Source organism: Chelmon rostratus, chromosome 2, assembly GCF_017976325.1.
Source record: "Chelmon rostratus isolate fCheRos1 chromosome 2, fCheRos1.pri, whole genome shotgun sequence".
NCBI lineage: Eukaryota > Metazoa > Chordata > Actinopteri > Chaetodontiformes > Chaetodontidae > Chelmon > Chelmon rostratus.
In genome coordinates, this window is record NC_055659.1 from 5,655,619 (window position 1) to 5,675,697 (window position 20,079).

A 20,079-nucleotide genomic window follows, 5' to 3' on the forward strand; every position below is an offset into this window, starting at 1 on the left:
TGTCCGTTTTTATTCTGGTCACGTATGTAACAGTTTAATGGATTTGTTTTGTTGTTTCTTTTGTAGGTTTTGATTTCTGAAGACAGAAACCTAGCTATGCATTGAAAGTGTAAGTACTGCTTGTTTTCTTGTGGAAAGAGGGCTCAACTATTCAGCAACTACCGCTTAAAACATGGAAGCTACGCCAGAACTACTCCAATTCCATGCCTCCACACAGATTGTCTGCGTTCATTTAAGTCGTTTAATGGTCTAAAATTGCATCTAACAAGAAGTCACTCCCATGAAGTACATGATGGGCAGATGAGTGGAGCTGATGAAATCTCTATGATATTCCATTGTCCTCTTTGCAATTTTGAAGAACCCTGCCCAGAACTAACTTTTTTCCCATTTGCGCCAACATCACAAACAAAATGGGAAACTATTGCACCAAACTACGTTGAGCTGGATGTACAGATGTGGCTGTAAATCAAGGGAAAAGAAAAGGCCAAGCTCCTCGGAGAAGCATCAAAAGACCCAAACGGTTTGAAATCAATTTTCGATCCAATTTCCCTGATGGTGAAGGTGAGACCAGTATGGAGTCCAAACGAAAGGAACTTGTCGTGGAGATGAAGAAACTTCGGCCGGCACTCTTCACAGAGGGTCAGGAAATATAAAACTCTTTCTATCTTCTATGCATTAGGTTTTTTAGTTCTCATGTAATTCATTTTTTGTCATATCTTTGATTAACTTCCATAATTAGCATCAGCTTCCTGCTAGTGAAAAGTAGTCTTAAGATTTCAAAGATTCCCTTCAAACATGTTTTAAGATGCATATAAAATCTCTTCTTTGAATAATAATTTCTCTGTTTTTTACACAAAAAAGCAGACGGTCTTGATAAAGTCCTTCAAATTATTTCTACTCCTACTCATTGAAATCCCAATATTTTCTGCAGATGAATGTGAAAACCGCCTTTCATCATCGAACTCTGCACAGTGAAGCCCAAACATTCAACGTCAACAAGAACAATAAGAAAAACATTTGTGAGAGTGGAGGGTGACTTCATGATTTTAGAAAGTAATCGTTGTAAATCTGAGTTCTGAAGTTTCTCATCAAATAGTAAGAAAACACTTAATCACATGGTCAGAAACGGTATTGCACTGGCCTCCAAAGATTAGATACAGATTCCTAGTATTTTGTTATTCTTTAAAGTAGGTCCAATATGACAACATCTTGAATAATAACTTGTCAAAGTTTCTCAGATACAAAGTAATTCATTTTTATCATGTGGGAAACAATAAAATGCAAGCCCATTGTGTATGCAGAGCTATGAACTGATTGTCTTTTACTACAGGAGTGATGTTTGCTTGATGTGATTTTATCAGAATACAGATGTTCCTGCGAAGCGAACAGCAGTCCTCCGTGGCCTTCCTGTCATTCTTGGAGATGAGAACACAGACTTCTTCAAGACATGCTTTGTATGTCGTTTTGAGTTATTTTTTCCACACCACAGGATGTCCACTCACTTTAATTCTGCTCCTTATGTTGCTTTGATAGCTTTAGTTGAAGTTACTTTTCCTCCACTCAGCTTGAATCAGTGCTACTGTACTTCCTACTTGATGCACTGATGACCTATCCTCATGAATGAATTAAACAATCTGTTTATTATATATGTATGTGCAGTATTTACTTGAATATCTAATATCACAATATAGCTTACTTTTAGTGGCTGTCTTGTGTTTTCTGCAATAGAAATTCAAGGTGACATCTGGAATGTAATTGTGGCTGTATTGCTGCCATTGTTGTTAGGCGAAGATCAGACTTTATTTATCCCCAGCCGGGGACATTTGGGCATTACAGCAGCATGTGTAGCAGCGTTAAGAAAAATAGCAGCAGAGATAGTGAACTTTAAAAAAAAAAGACAAAATAAAAAGTAGACTATGTATATGTACATGTTATACGAGCAAACTGAAATTTGATTACATAAAAGAAAAATCAGCTGTGTAGAAAAAAAAGTTAAAAGTATTTATTTCCCCAATAGCTGTGGAAAACGAACAATGTATGCTGCCTTCATATTAAAAATAATAATAAATAGCGTTACTACTATTGCACAGGAGAACAAAATATACAAACCAGTAAATGATATGTAATGTTGCACAAAATGTAAACGGAAAAATTTAATATTGCACAAATAGTATGGAGTATATGAGTGTAATTTGTCAAACATCAACAAAGTCTTATGTTAAGTGATGCTGGAATTGAATAATCTGGCAGCTGTTGGAATGAAGGACAGCCACCTCTCATCTACATCCTCAGTGGTGTCCAGAGGGCAGTCCAGGACAGACCCAGCCCTCCTGACCAGTTTGTTCAGTCTCTTTCTGTCCCTCTCAGAGCTTCCGCAGCCCCAGCAGACCACTGCGTAAAAGACTGCAGATGCAACCACAGAGTCATAGAAAGTCCTCAGTAATGTCTTACATACTCCAAAGGACCTCAGTCTTCTCAAGAGATGGAGATGACTTTGGCCCTTTCTATATAGTGGACAAGTCCAGTGTATCGTTTAGGTGTACACCCAGGTATTTGTACTCCTCCACAATCTCAATGTCAAATCACTGGATGCATACCGGTGTAGTTTGTGGTGCTTTCCTGCAGAAGTCTATCACCATCTCCTTGGTCTTGCCGGCATTAATGTGCAGGTGGTTTAGTCCACACCACTCAACAAAGTTAGTGACTTTGTTGAGTGTTAATGACTTCCCTGTTTTCCAAATCGTTCCCCTGCGATACACATCCAACGATGGCTGTATCGTCGGAGAACTTCTGGAGGTGGCAGCTACTTGTGTTGTGTCTGAAATCTGATGTGTAGAGGGTGAAGAGGAAAGGAGAGAGCACAGTACCCCGTGGAGCCCCAGTGCTGCAAACTGCCACATCCGACACACAGTCAGAAAGCCTCACATACTGTGGTCTGTTGGTGAGGTAGTCGATTGTCCATGCAGCCAGGTGACAGTCTACTCCAGCACTTTCCAGCTTCCCCCTCAGCAGCGACGGCTGGATCGTGTTGAAAGCACTGAAGAGGTCAAAAAACATGATCCTCACTGTGTTACCAGCTCTCCGGGTGGGAAAGAGAGCAATGGAGCAGGTAGATGATAGCGTCTTCCACACCAATGCCTGGTCGATATGCAATCTGTAGGGGGTCCAGCCCGCTGCCCACCAGGTGAAGAAGATGGTTGAAGATGGTCCTCTCCAGTGTCTTCATCAGGTGGGAAGTTAAGGCTACAGGCCTGAAGTGGTTGGGCTCCCTGGGATGCACATTCTTTGGCACTGGAACCACACAGGAAGTTTTCCACAGGGCAGGAACTCTCTCCAGGCTGAGGCTCATGTTGAAGATGTGCTGAACAACTCCTCAGAGCTGACCTGTAAAATCCCTGAGCAGTCACAAACTGTGTGTGTGTGTGTGTGTGTGTGTGTGTGTGTGTGTGTGTGTGTGTGTGTGTGTGTGTGTGTGTTGCTGTCTGTCCAGAGAGCAGCACACTCTGCTCTGACTAGTTTGCAAAATGTAGATAAATTTGTTGATTAAATGTATTTTATTGTGCATGAATCTGGCGTTTGTGCATGCATTGTAGGCAAAACAGACTTGAAGTGTAAAGAAATGAACTAGCCAGTGCCATGGGCTAATGTGACTGGTACCTACGAAGGGATGCAGACTTTACCCGAACCTCAGTGAACTTAACTTGCCTCCCGCTGCAGAGTCTCATTAGACCAGGGGTCGGCAACCCGTGGCTCTTTCGAAATTGTCTGCTACAACAGGATCTTCTTTTAAAACACACTAAAAACATCTCTTTTCACAAAATTTTAGTATAAGTGTGTTGTGTCAACAGTTGTTTATTTACCAGCCCATCCAGAAATTATTAAGTAACATTATCATACGTTTGGAGTCGTATTTCTGGCCATCTGATGAAAGTAAGCAAGCCAATGTAAACAAATCACTATCTTTTAGCTCTGTTTTTGGTCTCTACCCAATCCAGAGGGAAATATACGGTGCTTTACTTGCCAAATGCACTTTGTTGACCAGCTAGCCGCTGATTGTGTTTGTTTGCAGTTTGCAGGGTGTGTACAGTCAGTTTTTAGAGCTTTTGCACAAGATCAGCTCTGTCGTGGTCATAAATGATGCTTTGAGAGCAGTGAGAGAGGACCAAAACAGTCAAAACAGCTAAACAACAAGCTGAAACCCTGCAAAGCTCCATGAAGCCAAGCTGCAGATTCAGGTGATGATTCCCTGTCACACCGTTATCACTTTGTCATTTGGTCCATAATACAAAAAAAACAGTTTTAGCTGCTTTGAAGTTAAATAAAAGAAAACAGCTATTATTTATTCAAGGTTACAGACTCAAATCTGTGATTTAATTAAAGTGATTTAATCAGATTTCATAGACAGTGACAGGGCATCACTTATTTCCCTGCTGAGCCCTTGTGAGAAAAACACAGTCAAAACTAAAAATATACAAACCTCTCAAACCAAAACTTTTAACACCTGGCAGAAGGTTGTGTGTTAATGTGGGATCAGTCTCTCATTGCAAAACCTGATTGAGAAAACAGTCTCTCAGGGAGTTTAACAATTTGTATCATTAATCTATTTGTAGTTGGGATTCACAGTTGTTGCTACCTCAACAGATGTGAGCATCAGCACTATAAAATGTAAACGTGAAGCTGTGTGCATCCATGCAGACATGGGATAGTGGCGCCCTCGTGTGGAGAAACTCCACACAAGCGTACGCACACACACGCGTACGCACACACACGCGACAGTGTGATATTTCCGACAGCGCGATATTTCCGACAGCGCCTGAACGCAGCGCGGGGCTCTCATTGTACTTTGCCTTTAAGCGCAGATGAAAGGCTGTTGTGTAATTTGGGTGAAAGAGGAGTAGGAGGAGCGGACCGAATGGAGGACAGCTTTCTGTGACAGACCGAGGAGGACTCAGACAGGTACGGTGTCCGCTCCTGCAGAGCCCATCATCAGCATGTTACAGGCCTAATGAAAATGTCTGTATTTCGCAGCTGACTGTCTCATGTTATATAACCTGCACTGTCCATCATGTTTGAGATGTGATGTTACACGTTAAAAGGACTTACAGACGATCATAACCAGGAATCACGTGTGTGTGAGTGTGTGTGAGTGTGTGTTGTCACATGTTTTATCTGCTGGTTCAAGACGCTGTTTTAAACCTTAAGAAGGTTATAAAATACAAACATTTCCTCTGAAACAGACAGGAAACCAGCGACGGTTGGGAGGGAAGGTAAACTGCGTCTTCCGCTCCTTCGCTGCCCTTCGATACAGTCACCGCCTGGCTCACCTTTCACAACTTTATGTAACTTTTTTTTTAACAAAACAAACGCACACGGCCTTCTTCAGGAGTTAGACTGTTTAAAGCAGTGGTGGGAAACCGTTTTCCTGTGAACGGCCATTTCAGTTTTTATAACGTCCTTTGAGGGTCATACTAAATTATTGAACACACACCGCTTGTGTTCGGCGAGGTGTCTGATGTCAGATGGCAGTGATGATGATGATGATGGTGATGATCATGATCGGTCACTCTCTAGCAAAACTGAGTCTTTGCAAGAGCAAAGAGCTGCTTGCAGCAGCAGGTTGTCCCACACGGAAATGCAAACTTCAGTGCATGTCTCCTCAGCGTGGGAAGATCCTCAGGACATGCAAACAGTCTGTTGAAGTGGAGCAGAGGCAGGTTGTTGTAGCTTTGAGCTCATCACTGCATTGCAGCTCCATGGTTTCATATTGTGGGTTGCCAGAAACTACTAACTATTACTTTTCATGTCCTGAAACCTTTTCCCCAAATGTTTGAAGGAGTTTTCACACTCAGCAGCATATTCTGATGTCAGAGCAGCTTTTGTTCTTGCAGCATAGGAACATGCAGTGTTTCCTCTTTCCAGTTGCCAGAGCTTTGATTTCACTTTAAATTTCTCATTTGGAAGCAGAGAGCTGAGAGGCTGCTGGAACTTGAGGTTGAGATTAATGTCCACCATGAAAGTCAAATCACACAGACACTTACTCTCACTTGGTGTCCACGTCAGGTTTTCTTTCATCTCTATGAATTATTCCAGACAAACTGACACAGTTTGACTTTGTCCAGTTCTTGCAGCCCCAGAGCAGTAACAAAGCTTTCTTTCACAAATCCTCGTTCTGAATGATGTTTCAGCTCCTTAGCTATTAGTTCCCTCACCGCGAGACTTGCCTGCATAACACTGTCTCTGTCAGAACGTGGTCTTGTGAAAGCTGCTTGTTGGACATCCAAATTCTGCTGAAGAGTGTTTTTGCCCTTGCAGCTCATCCAGTTTAACATGTTTCAAGCGCTAATGATGCTCGAGATGAACCTTTCTCATCACTGCATGCGTGTCCTCACAAACTGACTTAAGCACAACAGACTTTTACTTGAACAAAAAAAATGTCCATTTCTCTTGGAAACACTCTGCATCTGCTTTAGTTTTCTTGACAGTTGCCATAATGCATGTCATCGATATAACATAACAGCTACATGTGGGACATGTCTGTTTGTGTTTTTTTGAAGGAGTGTGCAGCCATGGAGCTCATAGTGCTATCAGGAGGTGTTCTTGTTGTCCCCATCCTCGCCTTCATCACCTCCTTCCTGTTCTGGCCTGGAACGCTCCTCAAGGCCTACAACTGGTAAAAACACAGACACACTCCTCACTGTGTTAGAATGGTATTTCGTTAGTGTTATCTGGTAATACCAGTTTAGTGCAGCACAGCACAGTGAGTTGTGTTTAATGTGTTCTTGAGAAGAGTCCATATTAACTTGTAACACTATTTCCAAACATAACAGATAACAGATAAAAATAACAGAGTGCATTAAAGTATGTAACCTGTCTGCTCATTACTTAATAAAAAGTTGGATTTACTGTATACTTCTGCTTTATGCTGTTTCTATAGACATTACGTGTGCAGTTTTAAAAAAATCCCTTTTAGGTTTTGCTGATACTTTTAATAATAATAATTGTTATTGTAATATACTGTTACTACTACTAATAATAAGTATTAATATTATTTTACTTTTACCTCTTTTGTCAACACATTATATTTTTTTTTACTTAATTAGCTCCCTAAAGTACCCTTGAGTACCTACATCACAGGTTTGTTTGTTGCACAGGTTCCATTTTATATATATATATATATATATATATATATATATATATCTTATTATTTAAAATATCTCGAAACAATGCTATTTTTGTGGTGGGATGTCATGTGTCTGTTCAGCTGTATATTATATATATACAGCGGCTCTTGTGCTGCAATGTCACTGTGTCCAAAGTACACTTTTATTGTGAAGGAGCAGGACTGTTAATGTGACCTTACCTACTGCACTTTGTCCAACATGTAAAAGACATTTACATGCTGCATTATCATTTCTATTTCGCATGCACACACAGACACACACACACACACACACACACACACACACACACACACACACACACACACTGTGCTGAGTCACTGTCATATAATCATGTCTTTGTGAGTGGCTTTGTGAAGTGAATGAAATGTTACAAAATGCTAAAACGCTGCATGACACAAGATTAGAATTAAAATTTGGTCAAAAATAATGACTAACAAGGAGAACTAAAGATGAAACAGAAAAGAAACAACATTGAACAAAAAAAGAACAAAAAGAACAAACATTGAACAAAAAAGAGGCACATGGTCCTCATGGACGGAGTCTCACAAGCTTTTAGATGTGGTTAAACAGATATTCTGAAAGTCTGAGCCCGTCAGTTTGTCAGATATGGCTTATTTTATGAATACTATTATGTGTACTCACAGAACCGGCTGTACTGGAAGGGAATGTGACAAACACATCAAATAGGCGGTTACACCTCCCGTCAATGTTACAGCCAACGTTTTGGGTTTATGCTCCTTATTTTAAGGTTTAAAATATTGGAGATGTACATCAAATTTTTTTTTGCTTCACCAGCCCATTGAACACTTTGGTCCAGAGTGACATTCGGCATCTCAACAGCCTTTCACCAGATTTCAATGCGATTTCCTCATCACAATGGATGAACCATTTAAATGTTTGAACCTCTGACCTTTCCTCTAGCGCCACCCTCAGGACAAACACATTGCCTTGCATATGAATCTAGTTTTATGCAACATATAATTTGATTACAAACAAATTCAGATGGCACCTGAAAGCTCCTAATGGTCCTGCTGTAATCCTCCTCAGGTACTGGCGTCGCAGGCTGGGGCTGGTGGTCCGCTACTCTCACAGTGGAAGTTACCGCTTCTGTTATTCCTGCCGCGGGACGCCAGGAGGCGCCACGCCATCGTTGCTGCTGCTGCACGGCTTCTCCGCCACCAAGGACATGTGGCTGCCTGTCATCAAGGTAACGCAGAGGAAACTACCTAACTCTATACAGCATGTGCTGGGTACAGTATATTGTTGTAGCAGTTTGAATAGAAGAATACCAACATGCTTTACCATTTCATATTAACAGGAAATTAAGTGCAACATCAGGCTTCAATCAAACTGTGACTTCAGAATCTAATACTTAGTTTTTGGTTTTTGAGGTCAACATTTTACTTTATTTCCTGGCTGTGAGCAGCTCCTCCATGCCTTTTGTGCATTGCATTGTGGGAAAACAGTGAGCATCGACTGCACACTTGCAAATCAACAGAAAAAAATCTGCTCAGAATGAGTGAGAGTCATTTCAGTTGGGTGTGTTTGTTTTCGCCTCCAGTATCTCCCCAGAAACCAGCATGTGGTGTGTGTGGACATGCCCGGGCACGAGGGGACGAGTCGCACCGGGGCAGAGGACTACAGCATTCAGGGCCAGGTCGCCCGAATCCACCAGGTGCGTGTGTGCATGTGTGTGTTTGTGTTGTAGTGACTACACAACACTGTAATGTCACACAGGGACCCTGCTGTAGTTACAGGCAGAAAGGAGAACCATATTTCCAACCCCAGGATCAGACTCCATGATATCAGCACAGTAACGTCCCTGGTGGAAAACCAGCATGTCAGAGGTCCTATGCCTTCTCTCTCTTTGTTTGACAGCATCTTCAATGTGCTTCACATTGTGCATTACTGGCAGCTGTGGTTTGGTTGTGGTTCAACATGTAATCTGAGGTCAAGGTTCGCCTTTGTTCAGCTTTACCCTGCAAACTGACTGATCCCTGTGAGCCATTCCACAGAGTTACTGTTGCTATGTTACTGCTACTGGGAAATACGCTGATTCTCTTCCTTCCTGTTTAGATGATTATCAATCTTGAGTTGTGTGTGAAGTACAGAGCTGGAGCCAGAATGTGGCTATCTTAGCTTAGCATAAAGAGTGGAAGCAGGAGGAAGCCTGGCTCTGTCCAATGTTAAAAAAGCCTAATAATGTGGTGCCTTGTTTGTTTCATCAGTGCTCAAACAGAAACAGTTTGTGGTTTTAGGGGGAGTTACATGTAGTGTTGCAGCTTCCTGAAGTTTTGTAATCACAGTGAGGTTGCCAGGTTTGATACCACCCAGACCACAACCAAAACCTGTGTTCACTCACTGTATCTGGCAACAATGGCTACATCTAGAGACGCTGCACAGATGAGATGACACCTCTCTCCATTTGTGTCTCTCTGTGCAGTTTGTGCAGAGTATCGGCCTGGATAAAAGGCCCTTCCACCTGGCCGGGACATCGATGGGTGGGAACGTGGCAGGGGTTTACGCTGCCCATTACTCCGCTCACCTGTCCGGCGCCACTTTGATTTGCCCGGCAGGTAAACTCAGCAGACATGTCATCTCCGGGATTCAAATCTGAGACTGTGTCGTGAAGCAAAATTACAGCTATGCCTCTGTCCTCCTCCTACAGGTCTGGTTTATCCCACAGACTCTGAGTTCATCAGTCGTCTGAAGGAGTTGGAGAACAGCCAGAAGGAGGAGTCGATCCCTCTGATCCCCTCCACCCCTCAGGAGCTGGATGACATGCTGAGACTCTGCTGCTACACCCCACTCAACCTCCCCCGGCAGGTACACAGCTGTGCTTCCTGGACTAAAATTCACTTTTAAGGCTTCACACAACTTGGATCCTCCATATGCAGTATCAGCATATCAGTGCAAGTACAGTTAGCAATACTACAGCTAATAATGCTACTGCTTTTTCTGATAGAAGAATATTGTGTAAAATACTCAGATGCTCGTGTGCGTGTGTGTGTGTGTGTGTGTGTGTGTGTGTGTGGCCAGGTCCTGCAGGGTCTCCTTGACAACAGGATCCCCAACAATGGTTTCTACAAAGAAGGTCAGTCTGCTAAAATCCATCACCAGTACTGCCTTTCTCTGACCTCCTTCTCCTCTCCTCTCCTCCTCCATTGCTCCTCAAAACACTCCCTCATTATACAACTATAATCTAATGGTGATGCTGAATTGTTTAAATTAATAAACTATAAGTTTGGTGGGCTGGTGGCACTGTTAAGGTGTTATCAGTGAAACTTAACACTTCTGCACAGGCGTTTCACATTAAAAGCCCTTCAGCAGCCAGACCAGGCTAGTGTCCACTTTGTGGATGCTAATGGGGTCGCTACTTCACCAACTGTTGTTGCATATGCTTTGTTCATTTATTTATGTGAAGTGTGTTTGTGTGTGTTGTTCAGTGTTCATGGAGATTGTCGGGGAGAAGTCTCGTCACTCTCTGCAGGAAAACTTGCATCTGATCACAGCACCTGTGCAGGTCATCTGGGGGAAGGAAGACCAGGTATAACTGAACAGATGTTCCCAAAAACAGATGTAGGGAACACAGCTACATTTTTTTTCAGGTAGCACTTAACTAGTGACCAGCTAGTCATGTGGTAATGGAAGACACATTTACACTTGGGTAAAAGTACTCATCATTTTTACTTAAGCACATAAGGACTGTATTGGCAGCAAAATCTACTTAAATAATCAAAAGTGTAAGCACTTACTACAGAATGGCCTCTGAGTGTTATGTTACTATTCAATTATTTTTGCATCGCTATTATTGATGCATTAACATGTGAGTAGTAGTTGGTTAAGGTGGAGCCTATTTCAGCTGCTTTATATACTTTTTGGAAGCTTAATCTATAACAATGCGTCATTTTATATACTATACTTATATACTATATGTTTTGTGTGTACAGTTTTGATCTGAACGGTAACTGGCAACTATAGCAACAAAATAAAGATAGTGGAGAAAAATACATTATTTTTCTCTGAAATGTGGTGGAGTAGAAGTATGATGCAGTAGAAAATCGAAATACTCATAATACATTTGTACTTAAGTACAATACTTGAATTAATATTCGTAGTTACTTTCCACCACTATACAGGTTTGGGTCCCAGGCTGAATCTTCCCACCATTTGCTAATTAGCACTAAACACAAAGTACAGCTGAGGCTGATGGGAAGACAGCACATTTCCCTCAAACCCACAAACATGAAGCTCATGGTGATGCTCGAGGAGAAGTCATGGGATCAAAGTCTTCAGGATTTATCCTCTGGGAAACTCAAATGTCTGTACAAAATTTAGTTATAAGCTGCTAATGAACCTGTCTGTTCTTTCAGGTGGTGGACGTTTCGGGAGCGGCGGTGCTGCAGGCGGCCCTGCCAAACTGCCTGGTGGAGCTGCTGGACAACTGTGGTCATTCTGTGGCGTTGGAGCGGCCCAGGAAAGCTGCCCAGCTCATCATGAACTTCCTGTCTGCGCAGGAAGTCAACAGTGAAAACGTTAAGAAACTTTCCTAAAGAAAACTCCTGAACTTTATGCTGACATATGACCTCATGATGGATAATGAAGGCAAGAATGAAGATGATGAGGATAGGGACGACAACACGCAAAAATGGGACAGTCTGTCAAATATTCCTGAAGTTTTTACATGTTTGGTTCATACCATGAAGGAGGCTGTGGTCTATGTTTTAGATATTAATGGTGAATTAAATATTCCATGTTGAGATTTTGTACATATGGCTTTCAGAAAAACCGTCTCTTGTGTCATCATTCGTCTTCGGCAATGGACCAACTGCATATTTAACCTCATACAAAACACATTCAGATTGAAAATCAAAGTGAAAAACGTGAGATTGTTGTCAGAATTATTTCACTTTACTAAATGAAATGAGGTGATTAAATGATAGATAAGCATCTGTAAAGGAGTGTCTATGGTCTATAGAAATAAATCTCTGAAGAAAATGATTTTATTGATTGATTGGAAATGTGTGCTGTTTTGTTTTTACATAGTAGTACGCCAACAAACCGCTGGGTGGCGACACATCTTTGCAGCTCTAACAAGAATGTCATAGAGTATATAATTTGATAAAAATGTACCACTCCACAGCAGGAACATTTCATCTTTTGAGATTAAAAATGATGTGCCCTCGAAAACTGCGGCTCAGTGTGTAATTTGGTCCAATAAATTACGTATTATGCCGGAGCTGTTTTGTTATTTTCGGGAATTTGTGCAGAGACTCAGACTACAACACATTGTATTGTATTAATAGTAATAGTATTAAGTTAATAATAAACACAAGATACTTGTGCTCAAAAAGAGGATTCATTCTCAGTGAAGAACCTTGGAGCTCTAATCTGCCTCTATACCTGCCAAAGAGCAGTGATTCCTAACACGTCTCTGGGGGTCATCAGGTGGAAACCTCCCTTCAACAGTGTTTCGCCTACTTAGTCCCACTACACCTCCAGGAGGTTAGGCAGTGAACTCCGGCGTCCCAGAGTCACCCCCCCTAGTGCCAGTTCACACTGCTCCTACACAATCCAAACAGCACCGCCACGTTCAACTGACCCAGAGATGCTCCAGGTAGTGGCCAGTACCGATGCTACCATTTAACTATTGCTAATGCTACTGCTAACCGCTAGGAAGAACAGAAGAAGACAATACAGTTCCGATGCTACCATTTAGCTAATGTTATGTGCTAACCGCTACCTGCTAAGAGGAACAGAAGAAGACAATAACGCTAGATTCACCTATACTGTTAATGTTAATTGCTAGCTACCAATACTAACTGCTAAGATACTATCATACTCTCACCGCTTTAGCTATTGTTAGCTGCTACAATGCTACCACAGGCCTAGATGCCACATGTAACTGCCGATTGCCACACTACCATCATCTACCCCTGCCTCTCACCAACTGCACCAAGAAAAAGCGGGGTGGGAATACAAACCCTGGTTCGGGTAGGGGATAGAAAATAAAGAGGTAGAGTCAAAAGATGAAAGTAGGGATTGGATACAGACCCTTGTTCGGGTAGGGGGTGGAAAATTTAGAAGGTGCTGAAGGTGGAGGCCTAAACCACAGACTAGATTTAACAGCCTCTTCTAACATTTCCTTCAAGAAGCAGCAAACCCTACCATTTCCTTCAAAAAGCAAACAGAGCAGGAAAACAAACCCTAACATTTCCTTCAAGAAGCAGACAAAACAGGAAAACAACCAAAAAGATAAAAAAACAAGCCAACTCTGTGTCTTACCACGCAAACTCACCTGAACAGGCCGCATGGTCCCAAAGAGAGACTCTAGCTGGCCACACCCCCACCTTATCTAAACTTCCTGGTTCTCTTCCTATTGGCAGAGCGAGAAGATGGGGCGGGGAAAGCAGAGCAGAGGAGAGGTGTCTTGTTCAGACTTTAACCTCTTCTCTTGCCAGGTTAGGCATGCATGTCCTCTGCCTGATCCCCCACTGTCCCTATTTCACCCCCCAACTACTATTATTTCTCCTGATCCATATCCACTGACTAGACCTAGCAGCCTCATCTGACATCTCCCTCACTGTCTTTCTTAAATTTTGCCCATGCACTCCCAGCTCCCTCAACAGTGAAACAGCTGACCCTGCAACAAAACCTCTACACCCCACTTCAACCGGACAGACCCTGGTCTTCCATCCCCTCTGCTCAGATTCTGTCTTTAAATCTGCATACTTAGTCTTCTTCCTTTCATAAGCTGCCTCCACTGAATTTTCCCAAGGGACTGTTAACTCAATAAAATACACAGTCTTTTTACTCATGGACCATAAGACAATGTCTGGCCTCAGATTACTATAAACTATTTCCTGGGGCACAACTAGCTGTCCTCCCAAGTCGACCTGCATTTGCCAATCATCAGCCCCTACCAGGCAGCCACCTCCCTGCTTTCTCCCTGACTTAGCAGCTCTATTTTTCTCCCCCTCTCGAACAAACTGCACATCTAACCTCTCCTTTCTAGAACTTCCAGAATTCACCTGCTTCCTTCTCTCCTCAATGCCTGCGGCTAAGCTTCTCAGCACCTGATTATGCCGCCATGTATACCGGCCTTGTGATAAGCTAATTCTACAACCTGACAAAATGTGCTTTAAACTTGCTGTACCTGAGCAGAGTGGGCACGATTGATCGCCCTGTACCCAGAGACTTAGGTTCTGCGGGGTTGGCAACACATCGTATGTCGCCCCTATCAGAAATTTAATACGGCCTTCCTCCATATTCCACAGGTCCCTCCAACTAAGTTTCCTCTTCTCAACACCTTCCCAATTCAACCATTGTCCCTGTTTGGCTTGACCAACTGCTTTTGCCCCTCTTAACAACTCCTCCTGCCTACGCACCTGTTCCCCTACAAGCTTTCTTTTCTCCTTTAGACCTGCTTTATTCCACACTGGTTTGCCTGGGCCAAGCCCCAAGCCTCCCCGGCCAAATTGAACATTTCCTACTATTTCTGCATGCCTAAGAGCTGCCTCTGCCTCCTGCACTGCTGCCCTTGGGTTCCATTTCCTCCCCCCAGAAGGATTCGGAACCACATTGCTAACTAACATGTCCTTACTCCCAGATAATAAAAGTTCTGTCCTAACCTTAGTGCATTTAAACTCCTCTGTTAGACTGGATACTGGCAGCTGAAGCATTCCTTTCCCATACAAAGCTACATTGCTTAAGCACCTGGGAGCACCCAACCATTTTCTAATATAAGAGCTAACTAGCCTTTCCATTCTCTCTGCTACAGATAATGGGACTTCATATACTGACATTGGCCACATTAACCTAGGATACAAGCCAAACTGCAAGCACCACAACCTCAGTTTTCCTGGGAGCCCTGATTTATCTATTCTCTCCAGCCCTTCTGCAACATCCTTTCTAAATTGCACAACCTGTTCAACATCATTCAGGTCCACATTGTACCACCGTCCTAGACTCTTAACTGATTTCTCCCTAATTGTTGGGATTTCCTCACCATCTATAGCAAACTTTCTATCACTTACTTTCCCTCTGTATATTGAAATACTCCTTGACTTACTAGGCTTAATCTTCATACTAGCCCACTTGAGATTCTGATTGACTTTATCTAACAACCTCCTTGTACATGGCACTGTTGAAGTTAGCAGTGTCATATCATCCATATAAGCCCTAATTGGTGGAAGACGCATTCCATTCTGCCGTCTCTCTCCACCTACGACCCACTTGGAAGCCCTAATAATTACCTCCATAGCCATTGTGAAAGCTAGCGGGGACACTGTACATCCTGCCATAATACCAACCTCCAATCTTTGCCAGCCTGTTGTGAGCTCTGCGATACTTGCACACAGTCTGATGTCTTGGAAATATGCTTTCACCAAGTTAACAACTATCTCCGGCACTTTAAAGTAGTCAAAGGAACTCCAAATAAGGTTATGTGGCACTGAGTTAGTTAGTTAGGCATAGTTAAGCATTTCATCTGTTTTATTTTCCTGGAGGAAATATGCTTCCGTAAAAGGGACTCAAATTTGGAAGTGTCTTTAAAAAGAAAGATTGTCCATTAGCGACGTGTTATTTTAGCTTCTGGTTGTTATATTTATGAAAAGAGTGGTTCACTTTTGTGACTCGAATGTTGTCACCAGTACAAATGTTTCAAATTTAAAACTGCGTGACACAACCAAACTGAATCTAAGTTTGTTTGTGATTCGTGGATGTTTGTGACAGAGTGACCCATCCTACTATTTTGCACCTCTTTGACATTTCTGCCGGTGATCACTGCGCATGCGTGTGTCTGAGGCTGAAGCTGCGCACTTTGTTCAAAGTTTGCATGGACGCAGAACGAGTCATAATGTGCTGTCAGTTCCTCACGTTGATGGAGTTGGTGAGTGGATTACTAGACCTTACTTTTGTTAACAACAACCGTTAGTTTATTGACTGTTAGCTGTATCTATATTGTAGTGTAGCAGCTACGAGTTAGCGTATCTTAAATTAGCTAGCTTGTTCACCTGACTGAGCTAGCTACTGTTTGACCTCCTGTTAGCTAGTTTTAGCTTCAGGTTGTGTAGCCATGTACAGTTTGTCAGACATTTTCACGGGGTAATGTTCGTTTTTCAGTCCTGTCGAGCCTGTAAATTAAATGCCTAATATACAACGTATTCAACCGCTTTAGCCTGGTGGTTAGCTGCTATTTTACTATCCATGTTTATTATTTGTTTGTGTGTACAAACTATGTTCAACTTAAAATGTGCATGATTGATTGATTGCTTTTCGCAGGTTTTCGCGAAATACGGGCGGGGAAAGATGGACAAACAACATTTCAAATTCTTTTTCAAATAATGTATTTTACCCGTTTACTGTAAGTGCCAATCTGACTGAGATGTTTTTATTAATCTGTTTTGGTTCTGTGACCTTCACATCCAAAAAATACTGTGCCACAAGGTTAATGAAATTGGTACAATACCTCAACCTCAAAAACGACAGACTCACCCTCACATCTGACTTGTCTGAGCTATGTAACACACACTGGATCCTGCTGTAAGATTGATGGCTACATGTACAAATACAGACCCGGCAAGCAGACCTGTTTAAAATCATGTTGAGCTGAGCTGATATCTGTTTAACCTTCAGCAGTTTGTTTTTTAGTTTGAAGTCATCTGATCGACCTGCTCTTCGTCACCTGTTGGAGTCTGAGTCACTGATGCTTTACTAGAATGAGACGCACCGACAATAAGGACAAACCTGCAGTTTACCAACGGGTCGTGTTGAAGAACGCCTCGCCGTACCACTACATGAAGGTCTGCCTGTAAGTCACCATGACATGTTTATTTCAACTATAATTTATATAAAATTATTTATTCAGTTATAATTTGTTCTTTAATTCAATCATCCCTCTAAAAAATCTTAAACCGTTTTATATTGATATTACGGTTCTTACGCTTCAGACGATAATAAAGAAGTGTGTCTATCCTTAATATCTGTACATGTCAATAATACTACAATAAGTAAACATTCATCCTACATAATATTTGTCTGTGTGTGTGTGTGTGTGTGTGTGTGTGTGTGTGTTTAGTGTGCTGGAGGATGAATCTACCAGACTGAGCGCTGTTGAACTGAAGCAGTTTATCATCACAGGTCTGAAGAGTCTGTACGGAGAGGTGAGATCATTAACACGGCCGTGTTCGACAGTTCGATTACCACCTCAGCTGAACAACATGTGATCTGCTCTGACACTGTGAGGACCTGTGAAGGGAGGCCTCCAGAAAATATCAAGCTGGTGCTGAAATTGAGCAGAAAACAATCAGCAGTGAAATTATAAATTAAATAATAAAATGGATGTTAACATTGTATAGACAAATGAGGAATTGAAAAAATAATCAGAAGATTATTCAGTGGTGAAAATAATTGTTAGTCACAGCAAGAGGTTTTGTTGTCTGTTGCTGAGTAGGATATCTCCAACTCACCTATTTCAGATGTAGAGGTATAGTACTTTACTTTTCATGCATTTGTATATATGCGCTTCAGGTAGGAGCAGCACTGACCTTTGACCTGTTGAAGTACGATGAAGACACCCTATCTGCTTTTCTGCGTGTTTCCAGCAGGTGAGGTCAGCAGCAGGATGGGAAGAAATTTTCACTCCTCCTAGTATAAATGTCCTCTTAAAATATGTGTGCATTTGTGTTTTCAGGGGTTTGGTAAAGTTGTGGAGCTCCCTAACTCTACTGGGCTCCTACCAGAACCAGGCCTGTGCCTTCAGAGTGCTGCAGGTCAGGAGACTTCACTTCAGCTCATTGTCCAGTAGTAATCTTTGTACTATGTACTGCATCAGCTGCAGAGGGACAAACTCAGACTCAGTCTTTGTGTCAGGGCAGAGTTCTCTGCCTTTGAAGGACACAGCCTGGGATGTATGTAGCTAGGTGTAAATGAAAGTGTTTTCTGTCTGCTGGACTGTTGCTGCTGCTTCTTTAACATGTTAACCATCTCCAGCAAAACCACAGTTACCACCATCACACACAAAATGCCTCCAAAATCATCATTCTCCCTCTTCCAGTTTCTCAGACAGAAACGACAGAGCTGTCACACACCTTGAAATCAAAATAGCAAAAGACTCTGATCACCACCTCAATGTACTTTCCTCATTACTGCTATTTGGTTGTAGGTTCAGGACTTTAAAATGAGGAAGAGCTTACTTTGTCCCCTCTGACACAGCAGCCCTGAACAAACTACCTCGTTGACATTGTTGTAAAGATCCAGACATATTTGTGTGAGTTCATACATATGTATATAAGTACAGGTCGGGGCATGAATGTATTGTCTTTATCTGTATGTTTTTGTGTTAAATGTGTACAAGCTGTGAAAGCAAATCTCCCTCTCAGACAATAAAGGGCTTTCTATTATGTCAACTTCAGGTATCTCCGTTCCTGCTTGCGCTGACAGGAAACAGTCGAGAGCTACAGCTGGACTGAAGGAGGAGAAACAGGAGCATTGTCGTCTTCAGGATGAGGTTCATGTGGAGCAGTATCTTTAATAAACCACGGCTGTGCCTCTCGTCCATCACAGCAGCTCCTCCCTCCTACCGATCGCTCCATGTTGGCCAGAGAGCCTCCCTCACCAAAGCATTCTCCTCCCGTGACGTGGAGCTGTTCGCGGAGCTGACGGGCGACACCAACCCCCTCCACCTGGACCCGGCCTATGCCAGCACCACCTCCTTCGAGACACCCATCGTCCACGGTGTCCTCATCAACGGCCTGATCTCGGCCGTCCTTGGCACCAGGATGCCCGGCCGGGGCTGCGTCTTCCTGTACCAGGAGATCCGCTTCCCGGCACCACTCTACATTGGCGAGGAGGTGCTGGCCGAAGCTGAAGTCCGCAAGATCAAGATGTCATTCGCCTTCATTGCCGTGACGTGCTCTGTCAAGGACAAGGTGGTGATGGAGGGGGAGGTGATGGTGATGATGCCTGAGGAGCAGCAGCAGAAGGAGTGAGAGGAGCGGATGAGGGCAGACGTCACAGTCCCCTGATGTTGTATTTGCAGGGATTGAAATAGGAGTGCAGTGATTTCAACTCTGCGCAGCTCGGTGTCTCCGGGATAATTTGGTTGCAACAGTGCTTCAGCACAATGGAATTTGGCCCATCTCCTGTTATTTTTGCTTATTGATCATATGCTTGAATACTGGAACAAGAAGTGCGTCTGGACAGAGTGGTTTGGAGAGAAACGTTTCAGTCACTTGATTTATTTTTTAGCATGTTTGACTTGATAGATCTGCTCTGTATTTTGTTTAATATGTGTGTGGAATAAAAACACCGAACAACATTTTTAAAAAAACTGTTATCTTTGAATTCATCAGATCCATTCACGTCTTGTCACACAAGTTCAGCAGTATTTTATTCATTGCCGTTGTCTACAGAGATGTATGTGAAGAAGTGTTGATCAGTATGTGGACTCTTTTGGATGGCACACGTTTGACCACCCCTAGTCTAATACATTTGATTATTCAAATCTTGTGATTTTGACACGTCACACCCTAACAGAATTGCAACTGGTTTTGGCTTGGATGCTTTGGATGCTGTCAGACCCTGAAATCAAGTGTCAGCATTACAGTGTGGAGTTGGAGGACAGTGAGTGTGTTATTATGATTCTAAATATTTATTTTTATGTGAGCTTTTTCAAGGTTTGTTCTTGATTTAAAAAACAATGGTTTGACAAAACCCTTCTCAACACAAGTTTCAACTAGATATTTTAAGTGCTGAAGTCAACTCAATCCACTGAGGAAGGCCATGAAATGTGGTTGAAAGCTTCTGAAACAAGAAATTAGCTGAGCTTTGTGTTGTAGTTTTTGTATCAAATGGGTTTGTTTTAGTTTTTTTATATATATATGTTTTTATCTATTCA

The 20,079-nt window shown here is 42.4% G+C and overlaps 3 protein-coding genes across 5 annotated transcripts; all 3 read left to right on the top strand.

The window, feature by feature from the left end:
• The first annotated feature begins 4,823 nt into the window (after positions 1–4,823).
• Positions 4,824–11,941, top strand: LOC121618243 (monoacylglycerol lipase abhd6-B-like). The gene is made up of 9 exons (XM_041953617.1): positions 4,824–4,956; positions 6,555–6,670; positions 8,229–8,388; positions 8,743–8,856; positions 9,625–9,757; positions 9,850–10,007; positions 10,221–10,275; positions 10,628–10,728; positions 11,555–11,941. Exons 2-9 carry the CDS (start codon positions 6,567–6,569, stop codon positions 11,732–11,734), a joined length of 1,005 nt encoding a protein of 334 aa, XP_041809551.1. The 5' UTR covers positions 4,824–4,956; positions 6,555–6,566; the 3' UTR covers positions 11,735–11,941.
• A 4,038-nt stretch (positions 11,942–15,979) lies between these two features.
• rpp14 (ribonuclease P/MRP 14 subunit) lies at positions 15,980–18,729 on the top strand. 3 transcript variants are annotated; one of them, XM_041956792.1, is made up of 7 exons: positions 16,012–16,071; positions 16,464–16,545; positions 16,833–16,992; positions 17,260–17,344; positions 17,712–17,788; positions 17,875–17,953; positions 18,596–18,729. In XM_041956792.1, the coding sequence occupies exons 3-7, from the start codon at positions 16,901–16,903 to the stop codon at positions 18,650–18,652; spliced, it is 390 nt and encodes a 129-aa protein (XP_041812726.1). In that variant the 5' UTR covers positions 16,012–16,071; positions 16,464–16,545; positions 16,833–16,900; the 3' UTR covers positions 18,653–18,729. The 3 variants fall into 3 exon arrangements, with proteins under 3 accessions (XP_041812708.1, XP_041812717.1, XP_041812726.1); XM_041956774.1 differs by lacking the exon at positions 16,464–16,545 and having other exon boundaries at positions 15,980–16,071; positions 16,821–16,992; XM_041956783.1 differs by lacking the exon at positions 16,464–16,545 and having other exon boundaries at positions 15,980–16,071.
• LOC121620632 (hydroxyacyl-thioester dehydratase type 2, mitochondrial-like) lies at positions 18,686–19,500 on the top strand. Its single transcript, XM_041956762.1, has one exon. The coding sequence runs from the start codon at positions 18,686–18,688 to the stop codon at positions 19,169–19,171; it is 486 nt and encodes a 161-aa protein (XP_041812696.1). The 3' UTR covers positions 19,172–19,500.
• Positions 19,501–20,079: the final 579 nt, after the last annotated feature.